At 42.9% G+C, this 20415-nt stretch overlaps 1 protein-coding gene across 1 annotated transcript in view; it reads left to right on the top strand.

The window, feature by feature from the left end:
- Window positions 1-20415, top strand: part of epha4b (eph receptor A4b) — a 426015-nt gene that overhangs the window by 262199 nt on the left and 143401 nt on the right. Inside the window, exon 5 of the mRNA XM_068042004.1 lies at window positions 18722-19057. Coding sequence (XP_067898105.1) covers window positions 18722-19057 — 336 coding nt within the window. The remainder of the gene's footprint in view (window positions 1-18721; window positions 19058-20415) is intronic.

Here is a 20415-nt window from a genome sequence, read left to right as displayed (position 1 = left end):
AAGCTCACTGGAAAGGTTTCGGACTTTTTTCTAAAAACAAACCCCTACTGGAAGTCACATGTCTTAAGCTAAGTAAACAGCAGGAGTCTTGATGACTATGGGAGTTGTTTGCAGAGAAGTGACATGTCATGATACATGCTGGTCAAGAGTTGGTTTCATTTTTGGATATTGCTTTAAGGTCAGTTGGGGGTAAGCCTGCTAATAGAGAAGCCACCAGCTTATCCTTTTTCCACCTCTTTGAGAAACCCTGAGAATCCAGTATGAGCTGAAACCCCTGATGCAGTGATTCTCCTGGATAGCCTGCCAGACTAATCCTTGACATCGCCTGCAAAGAACTGCTCCAAAAAGATCCCAGTGACAGCCATATTTGGATGCCAGAATAAAGGACCAGTTGGGCACATACCATATCTTATCCTTTTCCTTCAAGAACTAACGAGTATTTGGCCAAAGTACTTTTTTTCTTTTTTGGAAAGAGTTCTCTACAGCGAAAACTTATTTATGTTTTCTTTAAACGGTGTGCGCGTGTGTGTGTGTTGGGTTAATTTAGAAGGGAACTTTCATATTTCAACCTGTGTGTTGATAAGTTTTGCATCTTTATTGAATAAGTTTTGTTTTATGATAATTTAATAATTTTGTTGTTTATTAAAGAAACCTGGTTGGTGGATTTTATTCTGAAACTAAAATAGATAAAGTATATAATTGGTTGTATTGGTAACAGAGTAAAACATTTAAATATATGTTTTGACCCGTGGGACAGTGGAACTAGAGTAAGATAGTGCACTACTCCAGCCTTGGTCGTAACACTTCAAAAAGGAGCTAATAAATATCTGGTTAAGAATGACTCTGTAGGCTATTGAGACAAGATATCAACAGATAATGTAGGTCCGTCTCAGTTTCAGCATCTAGAATTATGCTGAACTATACCTTGAACTAAGCTTTATTCCCTCTGCTGTCATTGATGTCATATTCATTGTGCTTAATTGTATGAAAGCGGTGGGCATTAACTGGGGATTCATTTGTGCTCCTATAAATAGATTCAGACTGCAACTAGCTTAGGATGTGCATGTTTGTAATGTGTATCTCTGTAAATAAAGCTTATGAATGTGTGTGAAGATTGGCTCCAGTTCTACCCTTCACCACCTGGATTTTTGGAATAGAATACTGTTAATCAAGAAATTATTTCTCACGTCATTCCTAAAATGCCCATTCACCTGTTTTACCCTGTGCCCCCTTGTTCTAATGCCTTATTTCACGTTGAAGTGGTGGACTGTATTTTATCTGAACTACGCCATTTAATATTTTGGATATTTCAATAAGATAATCTCACAGCCACCTCCCTTCAAGGTTAACAAGCCCGAATTTCTTCAGTCCTTGAAACTCAAACCTTTGATGTCAGAGATTAGCTTGCTGGCTCTTTAACACACACTGGCTCTCTAGCTTTATAACTGTGATATCTACCATATCTACCTGACAGAGAAGAGTTCACAGCAAAAAGTAACAGCAGACAAACAATTATGTGCACACAAGCTTGTGTTATGCATGTTGCTTGACTATTTGCAATTTATATTTCTGGCTGTTGGATTGTTCTCCACTTGCTGTTGCATATAGGGATATAGATAGGTTAAGTGAGTGGGAAAAAAACTGGCAAATGGAGTATAATGTGGGAAAGTGAGAAATTGTCCACTTTGGCAGGAAGAATAAAAAAGAAGCATATGATCTAAATGGTGAGAGATTGCAGAGCTCTGAGATGCAGAGGGATCTGGGTGTCCTAGTGCATGAACCACAAAAGGTTAGTATGCAGGTACAGCACGTAATTAGGAAAGCTAATAGAATGTTATCGGTTATCGCGAGAGGAATTGAATACAAAAGTAGGGAGGTTATGCTTCAGCTAGACAGGGCAATGGCGAGACCTGGAGTACTGTGTACAGTTCTGCTCTCCTTATTTAAAGAAGGATGTAAATGCGTTGGAGGCAGTACAGAGAAGGTTTACTAGACTCATACCTGGAATGGGTGGGCTGTCTTATGAGGAAAGATTGGACAGGCTAGGTATGCATCCGCTGGAATTTAGAAGAGTAAGAGGTGACTTGATTGAAACATATAAGTTCCTGAGGTGTCTTGACAGGGTGGATGTGGAAAGGATGTTTCCCTTTGTGGGAGAATCTCGAACCAGGGGACACTGTTTAAAAATAAGGGGTCGCCCATTTAAGACAGAGAATAAAAGAATATTTTTCTCTCAGAGGATCGTGAGTCTTTGGAATTCTTTTCCTCAAAAGGTGGTGGAAGCAGAGTCTTTGAATATTTTTAAGGCAGAGGTAGATAGATTCTTGATAAGCAAGGGGGTGAAAGGTTATCAGATGGAAATGTGGAGTGATCAGTTCAGCCATGAACTTATTGAATGGCAGAGCAGGCTCAAGAGGTTGAGTGGCCTACTCCTGCACCTAATTTGTATGTCCGTATGTATATCTGTACAACCCAGTGACAGGACACCACTGCACTGGCCTCTCTGTGTGGACTATATGTTTGATCTGCCAGTTCCAAAGAAAATGCCCTTTGGGCATTTGCCACCATGGTGCCTTTGGAAGCATCACAGTAAGTACCTCTCAAGGCACTGCCAGAGCTTGGTGAGCTGCCCCGTTTACAGCACTGATGCCAAGTTGTTAGCAGCAGCTCTGTATATAATAATCCCCAGTCATTCATATAGCGCCAGCTACAGATTTAAGAACAGCTAAAAGGCATAGAGAAAGAAAATGTAATTAAAAAACCTCATTGCATCAGAGTTGAGATGAATTTCAAGAGAAAATTGAAAATTTTTCCCATACTCAAAATATGTTTTAAAAAAATCATAAACTCTATCTGAACATATTCTCAAATTTCCACTAATTTTGCTTCATTTAATTTATGCTAAAAGAGAACTATTTACATTTGAAATATTAATTTGTGGCATAAGGTGGTGATAAAGCAGCAGCTTTTTAGTGAGTCTTTCATTATCTGTGTGCCTTTTTCTTTAAAAGAAACATGTATGCATCATTGGTGTTAGTGAATTGTACCACACACTAATACAGTTGACTGATAGGCAAATTAATCAGAGAAGCCTGGGCATGCATAACTATAAGGAATGGATTAATCAAAATGAGCAACATAATCTTCATTTAATGAGCTGAGGTAATCACAGTTCCTAAAGTATGCAGGGGTTTTTTTGCCTTTAAAAAACCTGGAATAGTGAGGGTGTGGCTGGTGGTGGTTGGGAGGGGTGGGGGGGGGGGGGTGGGGGTGGGGTGTGGAGGGGAACGAAAATAGAAATTGCAGAATTGGAGACAGTATATGTGTATTTTTTAAATATCTGCCTCTTGTTTTTGACCTAGTTTCACAAAAATACATCAGTCTTTGGGAAGAGATTTAGATTTTATGCTGGTTTAAGAAAAGCAGACTCGATATCACAGTGTCATCTTGCTACATTATCTGTATATAAGTTTGGATGTTGAAATAGTTAACATTTAACTCATTAGCCCTTTTAGCAGGGGCTTGTGAAGTTTTGGAATTCTCTACCCCAGAGGGTTATGGATGCTCAATCATTGAGTATATTGTTATGACCGAGTGAAGAAAGGGTCTTCGGCTCCCATCTTGCCCCTTTCCTGGTTGGCCATAACAGGGTTTATCTTTTAAATGGTTTTTAGCTTATCCCCTCAGTGAGTCCTTGCTCACTGTTCTCTATTTGTAATTGCAAATGAACCAATCAGACAGGTTTTCTTAGGTTTAAACAAGAAATATGTAAGTTTATTAGCCTTATCACTCTAACTCGGTTAAAATTACTAAAATACACGATGCAACCATGCTAGCATGCATACGGGAGAAACACACACACAAATAGATACAGGGGGAGGAAAGAATGGGGGGTGTGTTGAAGTAGAATTTGTAATAAAGGAAATTCAGTTACTGGGTGGAAATGTCCTTGATAAAAGCTGAAGTCTTGGAGTTCTCACTGGGGCCCAGTGCACAATTTCCAACTTGCTTCTCTGGTACCAGAAGGCTGAAGAGATGCTCTGTCTTGAGGCTGAAGCTGCTACCATGGGTCCCTGGGCTGTCGCTGGAGAGAGAGACAGGGTCAGATCTTCCTTCTCTTTTGTCTTCAAATTGCAGTCTGTTCCCTTTCTGTGTGGCACAACTCAAAACAGCCCCCAGTTTGGCGAGCAGGTTCTTGGGGGGGTGGGGGGGGGGGGGTGGGTTTGCTGGACTTAAAGCTTACTAAACACACTCGTTGGGGGGTGGAGTGCTGGCTCTTACACTGACAAGATGTGGATCATCATTGTTGTCCAGACCAATCTTGTTAGTTGAATCAGTGAGCACTTCCATTGTCTATCTTTTTTTCAACTGTCTGTCAGAATGCAAATATGCAATCATGTTTTCAGCCACTCAGTTTTTTTTTTAAACAAGTTCTGTGCAATGTCCATTTAAAAATTTCAAATAGTGTCCCATATGACAAAATGAATATGTTTCCATTTGGCAGGTGTGATTTCCGTCACAAATCTGTCTCAAGACTGAGATCGATAGATTTTTGGGCACTAACGGAATTAAGGGTTAAGGCGGGGAAGTGGAATTGAAGTAGATGATCAGCCATGGTCTTATTGTAACGTGGAGCAGTCTTGAGGAGCCAAATGATGTACTCCTTCTCCTATTTCTTATTAATAATAAAGATGAAGAGAAAATAAAACTGCAAATGCTGGTAACCAGAAATGAACATGGAAAATGCTGGAAAGGCAAAACACTTTTCAGATATTCTGACAAGGAACGGAAGCCCAAAGTGTTAAGCAGTCATTTCTCTTTGCAGATACTGACTGATCTGCTTTGTATTTCTGGCATTTTTTGTTATGTTAACATCTTAAAAATAAACACGGTTCCATCTCTTTATAAGCATTTTAAATCTGTGTTACTTTTGCCCCTGAGCTTGGATTTAGCCCTTGTGATTGTCACCATTGTGGAATCAAGCCTTTGTCTTAGTAATTAGCTACAGTCCTCTCAGATAAAAGCAGCTTAAAGACTTAAAGCTGCAGACTGCATACAGAAAACTTTGTAACATGGGAGGGAACCTTTGCCTTTTACATGTACCTTACCAGAGTCAATATGTTGAACATGTTATGACAAAAGGAAAATCCTCATCTTTGCAACTGAGGATTAAAGTTACCCTTAGAGAGGGCCAGCAGTTTCAGTGCATGGTGATAGGGAAAACACAAGGCAGAGGAGGAGACACCTGTGGGGTTTGAGTGGCATTTGGGCCGTCCAAGTGCATGGACTGTATTTGGTATTTGAAAGTTCGGTTTTGTGGGTGGATATGTATGCCATTACCAGTTGTCATGTGTTTCATGTGCTTGGCAGGTGAAGCTAGTGTGGCTTTTATACAATGTTTCATGCTACTTGTGAATGAAAATCATGTTGGGGCCATTTCCTTGTGCTCACAAATAACCTGTCCCTTTCCTACTGTTGCAGTGCTATGGCAAGTAAACTAAAGAACGCCTTGTCTCGCTGCCTAAATCCATAAATAAAAAGTGAGCATCTGTGTGTAAAATGATCTCGACATATGTTTCCTCAGTGTGATTGCAGTCAGATTGTTTCAACAGATTTTGAATTGTTATCTTGAAGCTTCTGCGCCTCTAGGAGAATTCAAAATAGTAGGTTTAATTTTGCCTTCCCAAACCATCACAGTATCCCAGGGAGATTTGCTGGTGACAGACAGGGATGTTTACCTTTCTGCGGTGGTCACAAAATGATTACCACCAAAACTGTGACACTGACTCAAAACAGCCACAGCATAGCAAAGTTGACATTCCAAGTTGTTAACCAAATGTTTAACTCATACCTGCCTGATTTCTGTGCAGGTGATGAAAGTCAACAACAACTTATATTTACTTCGCACCTTTAACATAATAAAACATCCCAGGGTACTTCACAGCAGCATTATGAAGCAAAATTGTACACCAAGACTCAGAAGGCAATATTAGAGCAAAAGCTTGGTCAAAGAGGTAGGTTTTAAGAAGCATCTTAAAGAAAGAAAGAGAAGTGGAGAGATGGAGTGGTTTAGGGAGGGAATTCCAGAGCTTAGGGCCTTGGCAGCTGAAGGCATGGCCACCATGGAGCAATTAAAATCGGGGATGCTCCAGAAGCCAGAATTACATGAGCACAGATATCTCAGAGTTGGGAGACTGGAGGAGATTACAGAGATAAGGAAGGGCCAGACCATGGAGGGAGTTGAAAACAAGAATGAATTTTAAAATCAAGGTGTTGCTTGACCAGGAGCCAATATAGGTGAGCGAACAGAGGGATGACAGATGAACAGGACTTGGTGTGAGCAAGTACACACGCAGCAGAGTTGTGGATGACCTCAAGTTTACGGTGGGTAGAATTTTGGAGGCCAGCCAGGAGCGCATTGGAATAGTCAAGTCTAGGTAACAAAGGCATGAATGAGAGTTTCAACAGTATATGAGCTGCAGCAAGGGAGAAGTCAGGCGGCGTTATGAAGGTGAAAATAGGTGGTCTTAGTTATGGTGCGGATATGTGGTCAAATATGACACCAAGGTTGTGAACTGTCTGGTTTAGTTTCAGACAGTTGCCAGAGAAAGGGATGGAGTCAGTAACTAGGGAACAGAGTTTGGAGTGGGGACCGAAGACAATGGCTTCAGTCTTCCCAATATTTAATTGGAGGGCATTTTTGTTCATCCAGTACTGGATGTTGGATAAGCAATTTGATTATTTAGTAACAGTGGAGGAGCCGAGAGAGATGGTGGTGAGGTACAGCTGAGTGTTGTCAGCGTACATGTAGAAACAAATGCTGTGTTTTTGGATGATGTCGCCGAGGGGCAGCATGAAGATGAGAAATAGGAGGGGGCCAAGGATAGATCCTTGGGGGACACCAGAGGTAACAGTGCGGGAATGGGAAGAGAAGTCATTGCAAGTGAAACTCTGGCTACTGTTAGATAGATAAGAATGGAACCAGGTGAGTTCTTCTTGAATTGTGTGAAACATCTTGAAGTAATGATATATATAGACAATGCTGATGTGAGGAACAGCTTTGAAAGTACATGACTGACTCAGTGGACATGTAACTGGCTATGTTTGTATTTTCAGTACGTGCATCAGTGAAATCACATCACATCATCATCAACCTGGTGATCAGTCTAAAGAAAGTAACTTATTTAGTGCCTTTCATATCCTCAGGGTATCACAAAGCATATCAGAGCCATGGGCTAGAAATTCATCTGCCTCGATTTCTTAGTGCCAGGACTGCGATTCATTCTGTGCCTGTTCAGATTGAGGTGTGTAAGACACAAAATTGGTCTAACCACCTCTTCTGTATGATTTCAGTGACATTACCCTCGCCTCCAGTGCTGGTCCCCCCATCTCAGCACTGCTGATGAGCTCTACACACAGTAGGGGGCACCAGCAGCACTGTTTGCTGATCACATGGTACAGGCAGCCTGCTGTTTCTTAAAGAGATGGAAAAAATATTTCTACAATGGCAATTCTTGCAAAGTGAACTTCAGAGCACTTAGAGGGATCCAGACGGACGGATGTAATGCTGGAGGCATTAGTGGTGCAGGTGGGCAGGAAGAAAGATGCTGTGGGGGGCCAGGTTACCCTCAGAAGGGAGAGGGAGCAGGTGGCCAGTGAGGTCAACTCCCAGAGTCTGGACCCGAGGACCAAGCAGCAGTGCCACAAGAGGTCTAATGACCTCAAGGTCAGTGAATGCATCATCACATGACATCTCCTATCCGCCAGACCACCAACTGCTCAATGCATAAATGCTGCTCAATGCATAAATGCCCCTCACTCACCCAGCAGCAGTCCCTAGGCCTTTCATCCAGATACTCCACTTTACCCTCACATACCTACCAATGCTGCCAGCCTCACCCCCATGTCTCACTGCCTCCACATACCTCCAACTATTCAGCTATGGCAAACCCATCACCCAAACACAATGCTACACAATCAGTGACATTCTTCCCTCTCTCTTGCGGGACACAATAGAAGGGAGTAGAGCAGAACTGGTGGGGGACAAGGATGCCTCTATTAGCTGAACCCCACAGTCTCTCAGCATCAGGGGGCCGGCTGACATTGCGGTGAACATTGAGGATGAGGAATCTTCCTGCCTTGTGCCCCTTCTCAACTCTCAAGTCCCAGCTCACCCTCATTCCACTGTCGGGGATGATGAGCAAGCTGCTGGTAGTGCGACCATGGACCTCTTGCTTCCCACCCCAACCCCCTTTCCTCATTCCAACCTACCCCTTCTGAGTCCCTGCTTTCAGCCACTCAAGAGCTGCCACCTGTCCAGCCACATGAGCCCAAGGAGGGAGGGAGAGAGCAACAGCACAGCACTGATGAAGAGGCCCCGCCACTAGGTCTGACACTTGCAGCCACCAGCTCTGATACTGGCACTGCAATTACCTTTGAGGCAAGTACAGAGTTGGGATCAGCACATGGTGAGTCACTGGGCGTGAGTGGGCTGCAAGTAAGCCAGGGTGAAAGGTGATAGACAAGTACTGCTACAGAGGACTCAGATGAGGACCTCAATGGGGCAGCATGTAGGAGAGCATTGAATGGGCGTGGACACAGAGATGCTGGGTGCATTGGCAGGCCTGCCAAACAGCCTCCTGTCATTGTCAAGGAGCAGGGAGGAGTCCGGCTGCATCTTGGCAGAGAATGTGGTGTGGTGCTTACTCTCTCTGCAGCCTCTGCTAATTCTCCCTGCTGTGCTGCAGGCAAAGCCTCTGCTGCCCCCATACTTGTTGCAGCTTTTGTGTGGATGTGTGACCTACTCTTCTGCCCCTCCTGTGAGGGTGTGGCAACAGTCTTTGGCAAATGTGCTAAAACACCTCCAAAAACACTCCAGAGCACTTTCAGACATTGCAATAGAAAAAGTTCCATAAATTCTACTTATCTGCAATCAGGGTGCCTGGCTCTTTAAGGAACACTACTGCAGGGCCATCTTGCTGTTTCACATTTCTTTTAAGAGTGGAAAACGCAGGCGTAACAGCGACCTGTATTGTTGGCCTGTGTGACATCAGGTTCATGCCGTTTCCAAGTGTTTGGGCATACTCGGGACGCATCTGCGTGCACCCATAGTCATAATCATACTGATGTCCTTCAAAGGGCGAAATCTGCTGTCCTTACCCAGTCTGGTCTACATGTGACTCCAGACCCACAGCAATGTTGTTGACTCTTAACTGCCCTCTGAAATGGCAGAGCAAGCAACTCAGCTGTTGGCAGCTCACCGCCAACTCAAGGGCAATTAGGGATGGACAATAAATGCTGGCTATGTCAGTAGCAGCCTGCAGTGTTGCCTGCCACTGTGGAATCAAGGTAAGTCTGTGTAGCGCTGCTGGACGTAGCACTATGCAAATGAGATTTGTGGCCAATTAATTACTTTTGAAGTGTAAGCAAATGGGGTAGCCAATGTGTGCACAGCAAAGTCCCACAAATAGCAATAATCTTAGAATGTGTGATTTACAAGAATGGCTCCAGGGATGAGGGAATTCAGTTACATGGATAGATTGGATAAGCTGGGGCTGTTCTCCTTTGAGAAGGTTGAGAGGAGATTTGCTAGAGGTATTCAAAATTATGAGGGGTCTAGACAGAGTAGATAGGGAGAAACTGCTACCATTGGCAGAAGGGTTGAGAACCAGAGGACATTAATTTAAGGTGATTGGCTAAAGAACTAACAGTGACATGAGGAAAACCTTTTTTACGCAGCGAGTGATTAGAATCTGGGATGCACTGTCTGAGAGTGTGGTAGAGACAAATTCAATTGTGGCTTTCAAGAAGAAATTAGATAAGCATCTAAAAAGAAAAAAAGTGCAGGGCTAAAGGGAGAGGCTGGGGGAATGGGACTAGCTGAGTTGCACTTATGGAGAACCGGCATGGACACACAGGCTGAATGGCCTCCTTCTGTGCTGTAACCATTTGAGGATTCTGTGATTCTACGTGTGTATATAATGTGGCAGAAGGCCAATCTTTTTAATGACACCACTGAAATAAGGGGTTGAAATCATGCCATGTGTAAAATCTAGTTATGAGGTTTCTCCAGTGTTGAACTGGTTTAAGGATGAATGACTAACTGCTGGATTTCTCTTTTAAGCCAGTTCTTAGTTGCAAATCATTATGTGCTAAATCCTGAAAGTACTATAATTACCCAGGCACAAGGGAGAGCCCAGGGCATTGAAATGTCTGCCAAGAGATGTGTATGAAGCTGCAGATTCCCTTCCCCACAGTACCTGTAGCGTGAGGGGAAGGGTAAGCCACAATGGTCTTTGCGATCATATCGTTCTATACTTAAGTTAGTGAGTGTTTATCGTCACTTTGACCCAGAAATCTATTGTTGTTGTGCTGCCATACTGCCAGTACTTTCTCTAAAAATACACCGAGCAGAGTTTAGAGCAGATATCTAATGAGCTTTGTTGGTTGCCTCTTTCTGGAGGGATCTAGATTTTTCAGCACAGTCATTGGAAACTGGGTCTCTTTGGTGCTGCTGATGTCACTGGTGAAATCTTCTAAAGGAATAGTAAGATACCTGTATCTCTGTAATAAATCCTTTTGTGCATTCTAAATGATTGGAAACTCACTGCAGACCCAATTGATAATCTCCAGAATCGTCCAGTCAGTTACATGTTAAGGAAAGATGTGATTGCTCTGGAGAGGGTGCAAAGGAGATTCACCAGGATGTTGTCTGGACTGGAGCATTGCAGCTATGAAGAGAGATTGGATAGGCTAAGGTTATTTTCCTTAGAGCAGAGAAGGTTGAGGGGGGACCTGATTGAGGTATACAAAATTATGAGGGGCATAGTTAGGTTAGATAGGAAGAATCTTTTTCCCTTAGCGGAGGTGTCAATAACCAGGGGGCACAGGTTTAAGGTAAGGGGCAGGAGATTTAGAGGAGATTTGAGGAAAACTCTTTTCACCCAGATGGTGATTGGAATCTGGAACACACTGCCTGAAGGGGTGGTAGAGGCAGGAACCCTCACAACATTTAAGAAGTATTTAGATGAGCACTTGAAACGCCATAGCATACAAGGCTACGGTCCAACTGCTGGAAAATGGGATTAGAATAGATAGGTTTGATGGCCGGCACAGACATGGTGGGCTGAAGGGCTTGTTTCTGTGGTGTATAACTTTATGACTCTATAACTCTATATTTGATATGTATTACAAGCCATTAGATAAAAAAACAAGATTTTTATACAATATTAATTTCCATTTGGTACAGTTCTGTCGAATAACAGACTACTGTTTTTTTTGGCTAGCGTTGAAAGTTAGGCTCAGTAAAGATATGACTGATGTTCTAACTACTTGTAATACATCCGGACTGCTCTTAGAGCCAAAGACAAGGATATTCAAATCTGCTATCCTATTTAGATTATGATTTTGAGAACGTTCACACATTCCATGCTTGACAAGAATTTCCAGCCCCGATTTGTCGTGTTCCTGATGGTATAAACAGCTGATTTTTCAGGCACCGCAAAAGCAGCTGTGGAGTTTGCAAAATCTCATTCTCCATGCAAAAAGCGAATGTTTGGCTGCTATCCAATATAAGTAAGGTGACCTGCAGAGTTCTAGTAGCCAAGACAAGCAATCATTTCTGTACAATATAAACATGGTTTTAGTCAAGATTGGAATTGGAACTCTGATCAGCCAGTTGGGGGTCCATTGATACTATAGTTGCTTAGGGTTCATCATCTGGTTTTAATGTTAAACCCCGGTCACCAGAAGCACACCGACAGAAAATCTAACTGCTTGTTGACTTGTGTCATAGTCATGTACTTCACTTGAAGTTTGTTAAAGGGTGTGACTGACAACAAAGTTTTTTGGTTTTCAAATCATAAAAATAAGCATAGTTTTCTCGATAATATCTGTTGTGGCATCACTGTGACAGTCTTATCATCATCTTTTTAGGAAGTCTATTTTTAAAGAGTCTAGTGTAATTATCTGGAAAGAGTTGCAGAGTTTCTCAGCTGACAGCCACCTGAGAGAGCACTGTTCCTATTGGCATTATAGGTAGCTGTTATGAGAGTCACTGGACTGATCCCCAGCATCTGAAGAATGAATTAAGACTGGAAATGCTTGGGCCTTTCAGGCTAACAAAATAGAAGATGGTGAATGATGTAGAAAAGGCAAATTTGGAAAACCACTTCAATGTGAGCATATCAGTAGGACAAGGTGCTCAGATTCAAACTTGTGAAAGACCAATTTTGGGCTGATGTCAAGAAACTCCATTCAAAGAGTGATCAACATTTTGAATGGACTTCTGAGTAGAGTAATGGAAATAAAAAAAAGAATCATTTCAAAAAGTTGGATATTTTGATAGGATGGTTGTAGATTTCTTCTGAATGCATGAGCAAGTGTAGGCCAAATATTCTTTATCTACCTTATAATCGATTGCTCAGCTGTTATCTGGCTGGAATTTTACGTTGGGCAGGAGGCCCCGCCCAACAACCAAAAAGTCGGGGGTGATCCCACCTCCACTGGGCCTGGGGAGCCAAGCAAGAATTATATACCTCCCCCCCCCCACCCTTAATTGGCCTTGGGTGGGACTTCCATCCCTCTGAGGCAGGAAGTCCTGCCTTCAAGAGCTGCCGGCCAATCAGCAGGCTGGCAGCTCTCAGTCCCAGCAGCGCCACTGGGAGCGGGGAAGTTTTGTGCAGTGCGGGCAGTTGGGCCATGGGGGGCCCTCCGTGGGGCATAGGATACCTGATCAGGAGTGCCAGCCCCAGTCCACAAGGCTGTTGTGGATAAAATAAATTGTCTCGAGTCCACTGGACTAAAACAAATAAAGGTTTATTTGAAGCACGGTGCATGGGAGAAACTCTCTGGTCAGCCAAACAGTTTCTCAGCAAAATAGAATTTAAAACTTACATTTATAGAATACAATCACCATTACTCATTTGTCCACACTATCCACACCACTCTGCTGCCCCCGACACATTCCAAAGCTGCAGCTTGATCAATAAACTAGATTGTATTGTTTCACTAATCATTCCCACTGTCTCCTCCCCATCCTTGAGGCTTGGTGTTTTTCATAGTTTATGGCACACTGTGCCTTCTGCAGTCACACTCTTATCTCTTTGATTAGTGAAGCAAGGACAGCATGTTTACACAGATGTGAAGGCAATTAGACTTCTGGGTTGTACAACTTCCCATGACCATTGCCATACATCCCATCATGCCCTGGTTCCCCGCAACTGCAGTGCTTCCTTAGTCATAGAGAGATACAGCACTGAAACAGGCCCTCTGGCCCTCAGAGTCTGTGCCGACCAACAACCAACCATTTATACTAATCCTACATTAATCCCATATTCCCTATCACATCCTACCACCTGCCTACACTAGGGGCAATTTACAATGGCCAATTTACCTATCAACCTGCAAGTCTTTGGCTGTGGGAGGAAACCGGAACACCCGGCGGAAACCACACGGTCACAGGGAGAACTTGCAAACTCCGCACAGGCAGTACCCAGAACTGAACCTGGGTCGCTGGATCTGTGAGGCTGCGGTGCTAACCACTGCACTGCCCAAAACACAGATTAATTAAACTTAAATTTCACCACCTGCTATGGTGGGATTTGAACCCATGCCCTCAGTGCAGTAGTCTAAGTCCCTTGGTTACTAGTTCAGTGACATTATCACTACACCACCACCTATTCATGTTATATTCCCTTCTTCCTTCTAAGACTGTTAACGTATCCTAGAGTCATAGAGTTATACAGCACAGAAACAGGCCCTTCGGCCCATCATGTCTGTGCCGGCCATCAAGCACCCAACTATTCTAATCCCATATTCCTGCACTTGGCCCATAGCCTTGTATGCTATGGCGTTTCAAGTGCTCATCTAAATCCTTCTTAAATGCTGTGAGGGTTCCTGCTTCCACCAACTCTTCAGGCAGTGTGTTCCAGATTCCAACCACCCTCTGGGTGAAAATTTTTTTCCTCAAATCCTCTCTAAACCTCCTGCCCCTTACCTTAAATCTATGCCCCCTGGTTCTTGACCCCTCCGCTAAGGGAAAAAGTTTCTTTCTACCTAACCTATCAATGCCCCTCATAATCTTGTACACCTCAATCAGGTCCCCCCTCAGTTTTCTCTGCTCCAAGGAAAACAACCCTAGCCTTTTCAGTCTCTCTTCATAGCTGAAATACTCCAGCCCAGGCAACATCCTGGTAAATCTCCTCTGCACCCTCTTCAGTGCAATCACATCCTTCCTGTAGTGTGGTGACCAGAACTGCACTCAGTACTCCAGCTGTGGCCAAACTGGCATCTTATATAGCTCCATCATAACCTCCCTGCTCTTATATTCTATGCCTCAGCTAATAAAGGCAAGTATCCTAATGCTAAATAATCTATTAATGTTGCCCTACTGGTCCCACTTCAAGGCGCTGCCAGGTTTTACTTGACGGCCTCTGGGGGGACCTTAGCCGGCCACCCGCCGTTGGTAATATACCAGCGGCAGTGCGAGGAGGCCCTTAAGTGGCAGTTAATTGGCCACTTAAGGGCCTTGATTAGCCTGGGGTGGGCCAGCTGTTTTTCGCCACTGCCGCCCTTGTGAATTTGCAGCGGGGGTGGGAAGGCATCAGGAATGGCACCCCCTCCCACCTGCCTCCCACTCAATTTTATGACGCCCCCCCCCTCACCCCGCCACCAGCCTGCTCCTGCAGGTGGGGTGGGGGGGTGCGTGGGGGATGTAAAATTCCAGCCCCTGTTTTAATTGTTCTGGGTTGATGTCCCACTCCAGAGCACAAAAATCAAGTGCAGTACAGAGGGAGGGACTGTTGGAGGTACTGTCTTCTGGAAAATACATTAAACCATGGTCCTACCTGCCCTTTCAGTTGAATGCAAAAGATCCCATGGCACTATTTTGAAGAAGAGAGGCATAGTTGTCCTCAGTGTCCTGGCAACTCTTAATCCTTTAATCAACAAAACTTAAACAGATTATCTGGTCATTTTCATATTGTTGTTTGTGGGAGTTTGCTGTGTACAAATTGGCTGTTGCATTTCTTACATTTTACAATAGGGATTAACTACTCTTCAAAAGTACTTAATTGTGAAGCACTTTTGATTTGTTCTGAGGTGTGGAAAGATGCTATATAAATGCAAATCCGTCTTTCTTTTTTTGGATAGCAAGGCCCCTTTAAACTAGAATGGTGGAACAGGTGCAGAGAGAAAAAGAAGAAAAAATTGTTGCAGAAATGCAGACAGACTGCTTGCCCTACTGTGCCAACTGTCACTAAATTATGTAGTAAGAGGTTATATTCGAAACAGGAAACAGATTTATGAAATTAACACATTCTTTTTAATGCCTAATGAATATTAAAAAGCTTGTGGAAATCGACTGAGTGAAACTTGTGCTGGTAGCAATCTTCTCTGAGAGCAGACCTTATACCAGTGGTACTCACAGTGATGTCTGGACTTCATTCCATCTGCCAGTTAGTTTTCACTGATTTGCCACATTTATGATGTAGTTCGCTGAAATATTTTAGTGGGCTCATGTGTCTAGTTGTATTGCCTGACTGGGAATACAAAGAGCAACTGAACAGGAATGTGTTTATTTAAAAAAAAACATTCTAAAAAGAAGTTCACTATGTTAGAAATAAAAAGGCTTCAATAACAGCTGTAATTCTGAATTTATTTCACTAGCGGACTTGCAAGTTGCTAGTTTTTCCATGTATATTGTGCGCTCCATCTTTCCTCTGCATTTCTGCAGCAATCCAGTAGATTTATGCTTGTACTGCCATTCCTTTGTGTTTCCCAACAATAAATCTTCATCCTGAGCAGAATGCCTGAAAATACAGGTGACAATGGAGCACCTGAATACCTACTGCATCTTATAAAAATACTAGCCAAGAATCCGCAAGAGGGTCTCGACTATCTGAATATGTATAAAGAGGCACATTTTCCTCCTTTTGTGAATAAAACACCATCTTTGGCAACGTGTCTTCAGCCGTCTAGGCCCTAAGCTCTGGAATTAACTCCCTAAACCTTTCTGCTTTTTGGTCTTCCTTTAAGACGCTGTTTAAAAACTGCCTTTTTGACCAAGCGTTTGGTCACCTGTCCTAATGTCTACTTCTTTGGCTTGGTGTCAGTTTTGTTTTGTCTGATTATGCTCCTCTTGAGCACCTTGGAACATTTTAATATGTTAAAAGCGATCTATAAATACAAATTGTTATCCCTGTAGCAAAATATTAATATAGGTCAGCATCCTTTGCTCAAAGATTTCTAAGGCCCTACTGAATCCCATTGTGGATTTTCTCTGTGTCATCTTTTCTGATGACAATGATTTGAGGAAAGAAAAATTTCACAGCCTCAGGACATAGCCAAAACACTTCACAGCCAAAAAACTACTTCTGAAGTGTAGTCACTATTGTGATCTAAGGAGAGGCGGCAACTAATTTGAGCACAGCAAGATCCCACAAACAACAATGAGAAAAAATTAGCAGATCATCTGTTTGAGGGATAAATGTTGGCCAGACACTCGAGTACTCCCCTTTCTTCTTTGAATAGTACCACTGACTCTTTGATATCCACTTCAGAGGACAGACTGAGCCGCACCTTAACCTGTCATCTCAAAGACTATACTTCAGACAGTTCAGCACACCGTCAGTACTGCACTGAAGTGCTGCTGCATTACAGCAGAGCCTTCCCCTGGTGTCTTGGCCAATAGTCGACATGTCAACTATTGCACCTGGGAGTCACTAGCTGACGAAAGAGGGAACTGGCAGCATATCCTGTAGACTGGTGTGCACTACCACAATGAGCAGTGGCTACAGCAGCTTGGCAACAGGCGCCAACGCCGAAAACAACAACTCAGTGTCACTTGGCAGCTTCACGTTTGGCACTTGTGCAGAACCTGCCTCTCAAGGATTGGCCTTCACAGCCATCAGCAAAGGTGCACCAAGAGAAGACACCCCACCTAAGTGGATTGTTTGCTGTTGTCCATCATCTTTTGTGGATGGGAGGTGCCAACATACAACTTGGCCAATATTCCCTCCTCAGCTGGCATCACCAAAAACAAAGTAACTGTCATTTCTTTCAGTTCTGTTTCTGGTGTGCAAAATAGCAGATACAAGTTCCAAAATATCAATAACTCTAAACCTCTCTATGTGAAACACTTTGGGATATTTGAGAAATATGATGAGGTGTACACATGTGGACAGAAAGGATCAGGTAATAATGCTTAATGCCGTCACACTTCAAACTCCTGCATGCTATTATTAGGCAGCTGGTAGCCTATTTATTTGAGATAGGTTATTGCCTGACTAAAAACAGAACATAGGAGAACACAGGATGAGGATATCAAGCATATTAAGACCAGGAGGGTGGGGAGTGATTAGGTGAGAAAGAAGCAGTGACTATGACTGGGGAGGTTGGCAGCATGGAAGGTTGTGGTTACAATTGGAGCAAGAAGGGCTAGGAGTTGGAGGTTGAGTGGTGGCCTGCAGTGGCCTGTGGCTTTAATGTAGGGTCAGGAAAAGCACTCTTGGTCCTCTTGGCTTCACATTCAGGTAAGTAATTTCAACAAACCTACCTTTTGGTGGCAGCCTGCAGCAGTTCATTTACAGACCACACGTTAGGTCACAGTTAGATCTGTCTCAGGGCAAATCAGTATTGCAGACGGGGCCTCAAACATGTTTTAGGGTCCTTATTTGCATTGGCATAGCTTCTAACGCCTGTCTTGGTCACCTTTCTTTGCCTATACCAATATGGTGCGTTATAGGCTTCCTATCATATTGGAGGCTCAGGCAGCTGTTAGTACTCGAACAATGGACACAGCACCATCAATTTTCCAGGCCCGTATATCTGTCACATCTGTCTGTATGCAAAGTTATTTCCGGTGTCACACTTCAACGAATTTAACAAGAGAACAGAATCCATCCAATCAACCGAGAAACAACCCTATCAACAGAAAATTAACTCAGAGGAATCAGAATATTTTTAACTCTCAACAGATATTAGCAATTACTCTCAGAAAAAGTAAGCGAATCTGATCTGTTACTGACATAAGTGCTGATTTCAAGAAGGTAAAACCAATGCACCTTGTAGCCATAAAGATACCCACACCTGCACTTAAGCAGTGGGAAAGTGTGCTGTGCATTACAGGATATAATAGTCCTGTTTGAGGTAAGGCCTTCTCTATCATGCCATGAACACAGGCACAAGCACAGAAGTTCTGTTCATGTAGAAGCACAATTCCAGTAACCTAGCATACATTGGCAGCTTTTTAGATGTCACACTTCAAGTATCAGAAGTATAAAACAAAAGAGGAAAAAGAAAAGGACTGGAATGAGGAATTCATGTGCCTGGCAATCTGAAAACTTCCCTCACTAAGAGTAATTCATCTCCAACTGATCTCAGGCTATGCCTATTTACTGAAATTAGATTTTATGGCTTTAAAGGGGCAAGTTTTATTAAGCACAGTTACACATTAGAAGACTAATACCTAGCGATTACATTGTATATAGCTGTAGTCATTATTAAACAATGTACTCCCTATACAGTGAGCAACACCATTGGACATTTGACAGTTATTATACAATAATAAAAATGTAATTTAAAATATCATCTGATTTCCACATGAGGAATTAGATTATCGAAAAGAAAACATAAAGGAAATTGTTAAAAGTTTTTAATAGTCTGTACATGGAACCTGTGTTGCCAGCTTTATTCATTCAATTTGCTCTTTCCCCTATATTAGAGCCTCCGGCAGCACCAGAAAATCCCATATCCACAACAAATGAGACCTCTATCATCCTAGAATGGAGCCCGCCCAGGGACAGCGGTGGCAGGAATGACATTACATACGATGTTCGCTGCAAAAAGTGTGTGGGGGACACCAGGAAGTGCAGCCTCTGTGGGAGTGGCCTCCATTTCATTCCCCGTCAGTTTGGATTAACATTTACAAAAGTTCTTGTTACCAATTTGCTGCCTCATACTAACTATACCTTCGACCTTGAGGCTTTGAACGGCGTATCTGAGCTCAGCCCCAGCCCTAAGCAGTACGTCTCTATCAATGTCACAACCAGCCAGGCAGGTAAGCAAATCTCTCTTGTTCTCTGTTGCCTAATGTGAGACGTCACTTGGAACCAGCCGCAGACAACAACCTATTAATTGCAGGAACATGTGGCTTTGAAATGTGCCACTTATAAGAATGGACTTTTGTTATGGGTCATTAATTATAGAAAGGAAGAGACTAGCTTCTTTTTTGTTAAAGGAAACATTGTGGGCCCTTGCTTTCAAAAAAAAAATCAAGTATGGACATCAATATTCAATTATATTGCATCACAAGAACATAAATATTCGAATGGGATTTCCATTCATATTTTGGACAGTGTTATGGAACAGCTCAGGAGATAATTTCAGTCAGTCCTACATGCATTTTCTCCTTTCCTTTCTTAAATATGCTGATTATATTAGGTTTCCAACCCAAAGTGTTTGCAGCACCTGAATAACTTGCCAAATGTTCCTTCTATTTTAGCTCGTGTAAACCTATACCACAAGTGTCAGAAAGCTCTGTGAAGCATTACAGACAATCCCTGTGCCGTTTGTTGCTCATGATCCCACACAATTCCGTTTTCCATTTGACATCAGAATCTAAGGCTGATTTTCTCCTCCTTTGCCCAGAGGAGGTGAATCCTCATATTGTTCTCCTGCAGTCACCCTTACTGAGACTCAGCGTGGCTCAAAAGCCAAACTCATGTGACCATCGTGAAAGTCTATTTTATGATTAAGAGAAACCTGATTCTATCGTCCTCTCAATATTTTGATAGCAATAGCACCAATACATTTTTCCCCTGTAATTTCACTCTCTCTGGAGATGCATGTATTTGGTTTGTAATTTGAGTTTTAGGCAGTCAACAGAGTCTAATATTAATGATTTCATGGGTTGCTTTTATTTCCACTATGAAAATCAAGATCGACTTGACATTTTGTGAACTTGTGCCAAAGGGATTAGTCAGTACATACTTGAGCAATCAGAGCCGAGTGATTGCGTTGTTAATGATCCGCAACTCTAATCACTTTGCACAGTTGTAATTGCTAGTCTCTCAGAGCTATTCATTTGTAGATGCACTTGTGTGCTGTAAGTGAGATGGGAAAATGAAGTGCTTGCTGCACAATTGAAGATACTGTAAAACCATATAGCCAGGTTTCTTTTAGCTATTATGCTTTTATACTATCAATTTGGAGGCACGAGCTCCCAACATATTCCTGGCTGTACTTCGACGGTGGCAGGGAGGAAGTGTGCCAGTCGCCCGGGTTTCCCAGGAGAAGGGGAGAATTAGATGGGGGAATTCATTCAAGGTCATTCCTGTTTCCAGTAGTTTGATGGAGGATTATCCTCAGCCCTGGAGTTATTCACATTCCCGATCAAGAGATGGTATGTGGATGTGA

The sequence above is a fragment of the Heterodontus francisci genome, chromosome 11 (assembly GCF_036365525.1).
Source record: "Heterodontus francisci isolate sHetFra1 chromosome 11, sHetFra1.hap1, whole genome shotgun sequence".
In the NCBI taxonomy this organism is placed as follows: domain Eukaryota; kingdom Metazoa; phylum Chordata; class Chondrichthyes; order Heterodontiformes; family Heterodontidae; genus Heterodontus; species Heterodontus francisci.
Note: the sequence above shows the minus strand (reverse complement) of the source record. Positions and strands in the feature narration are given on the sequence as shown.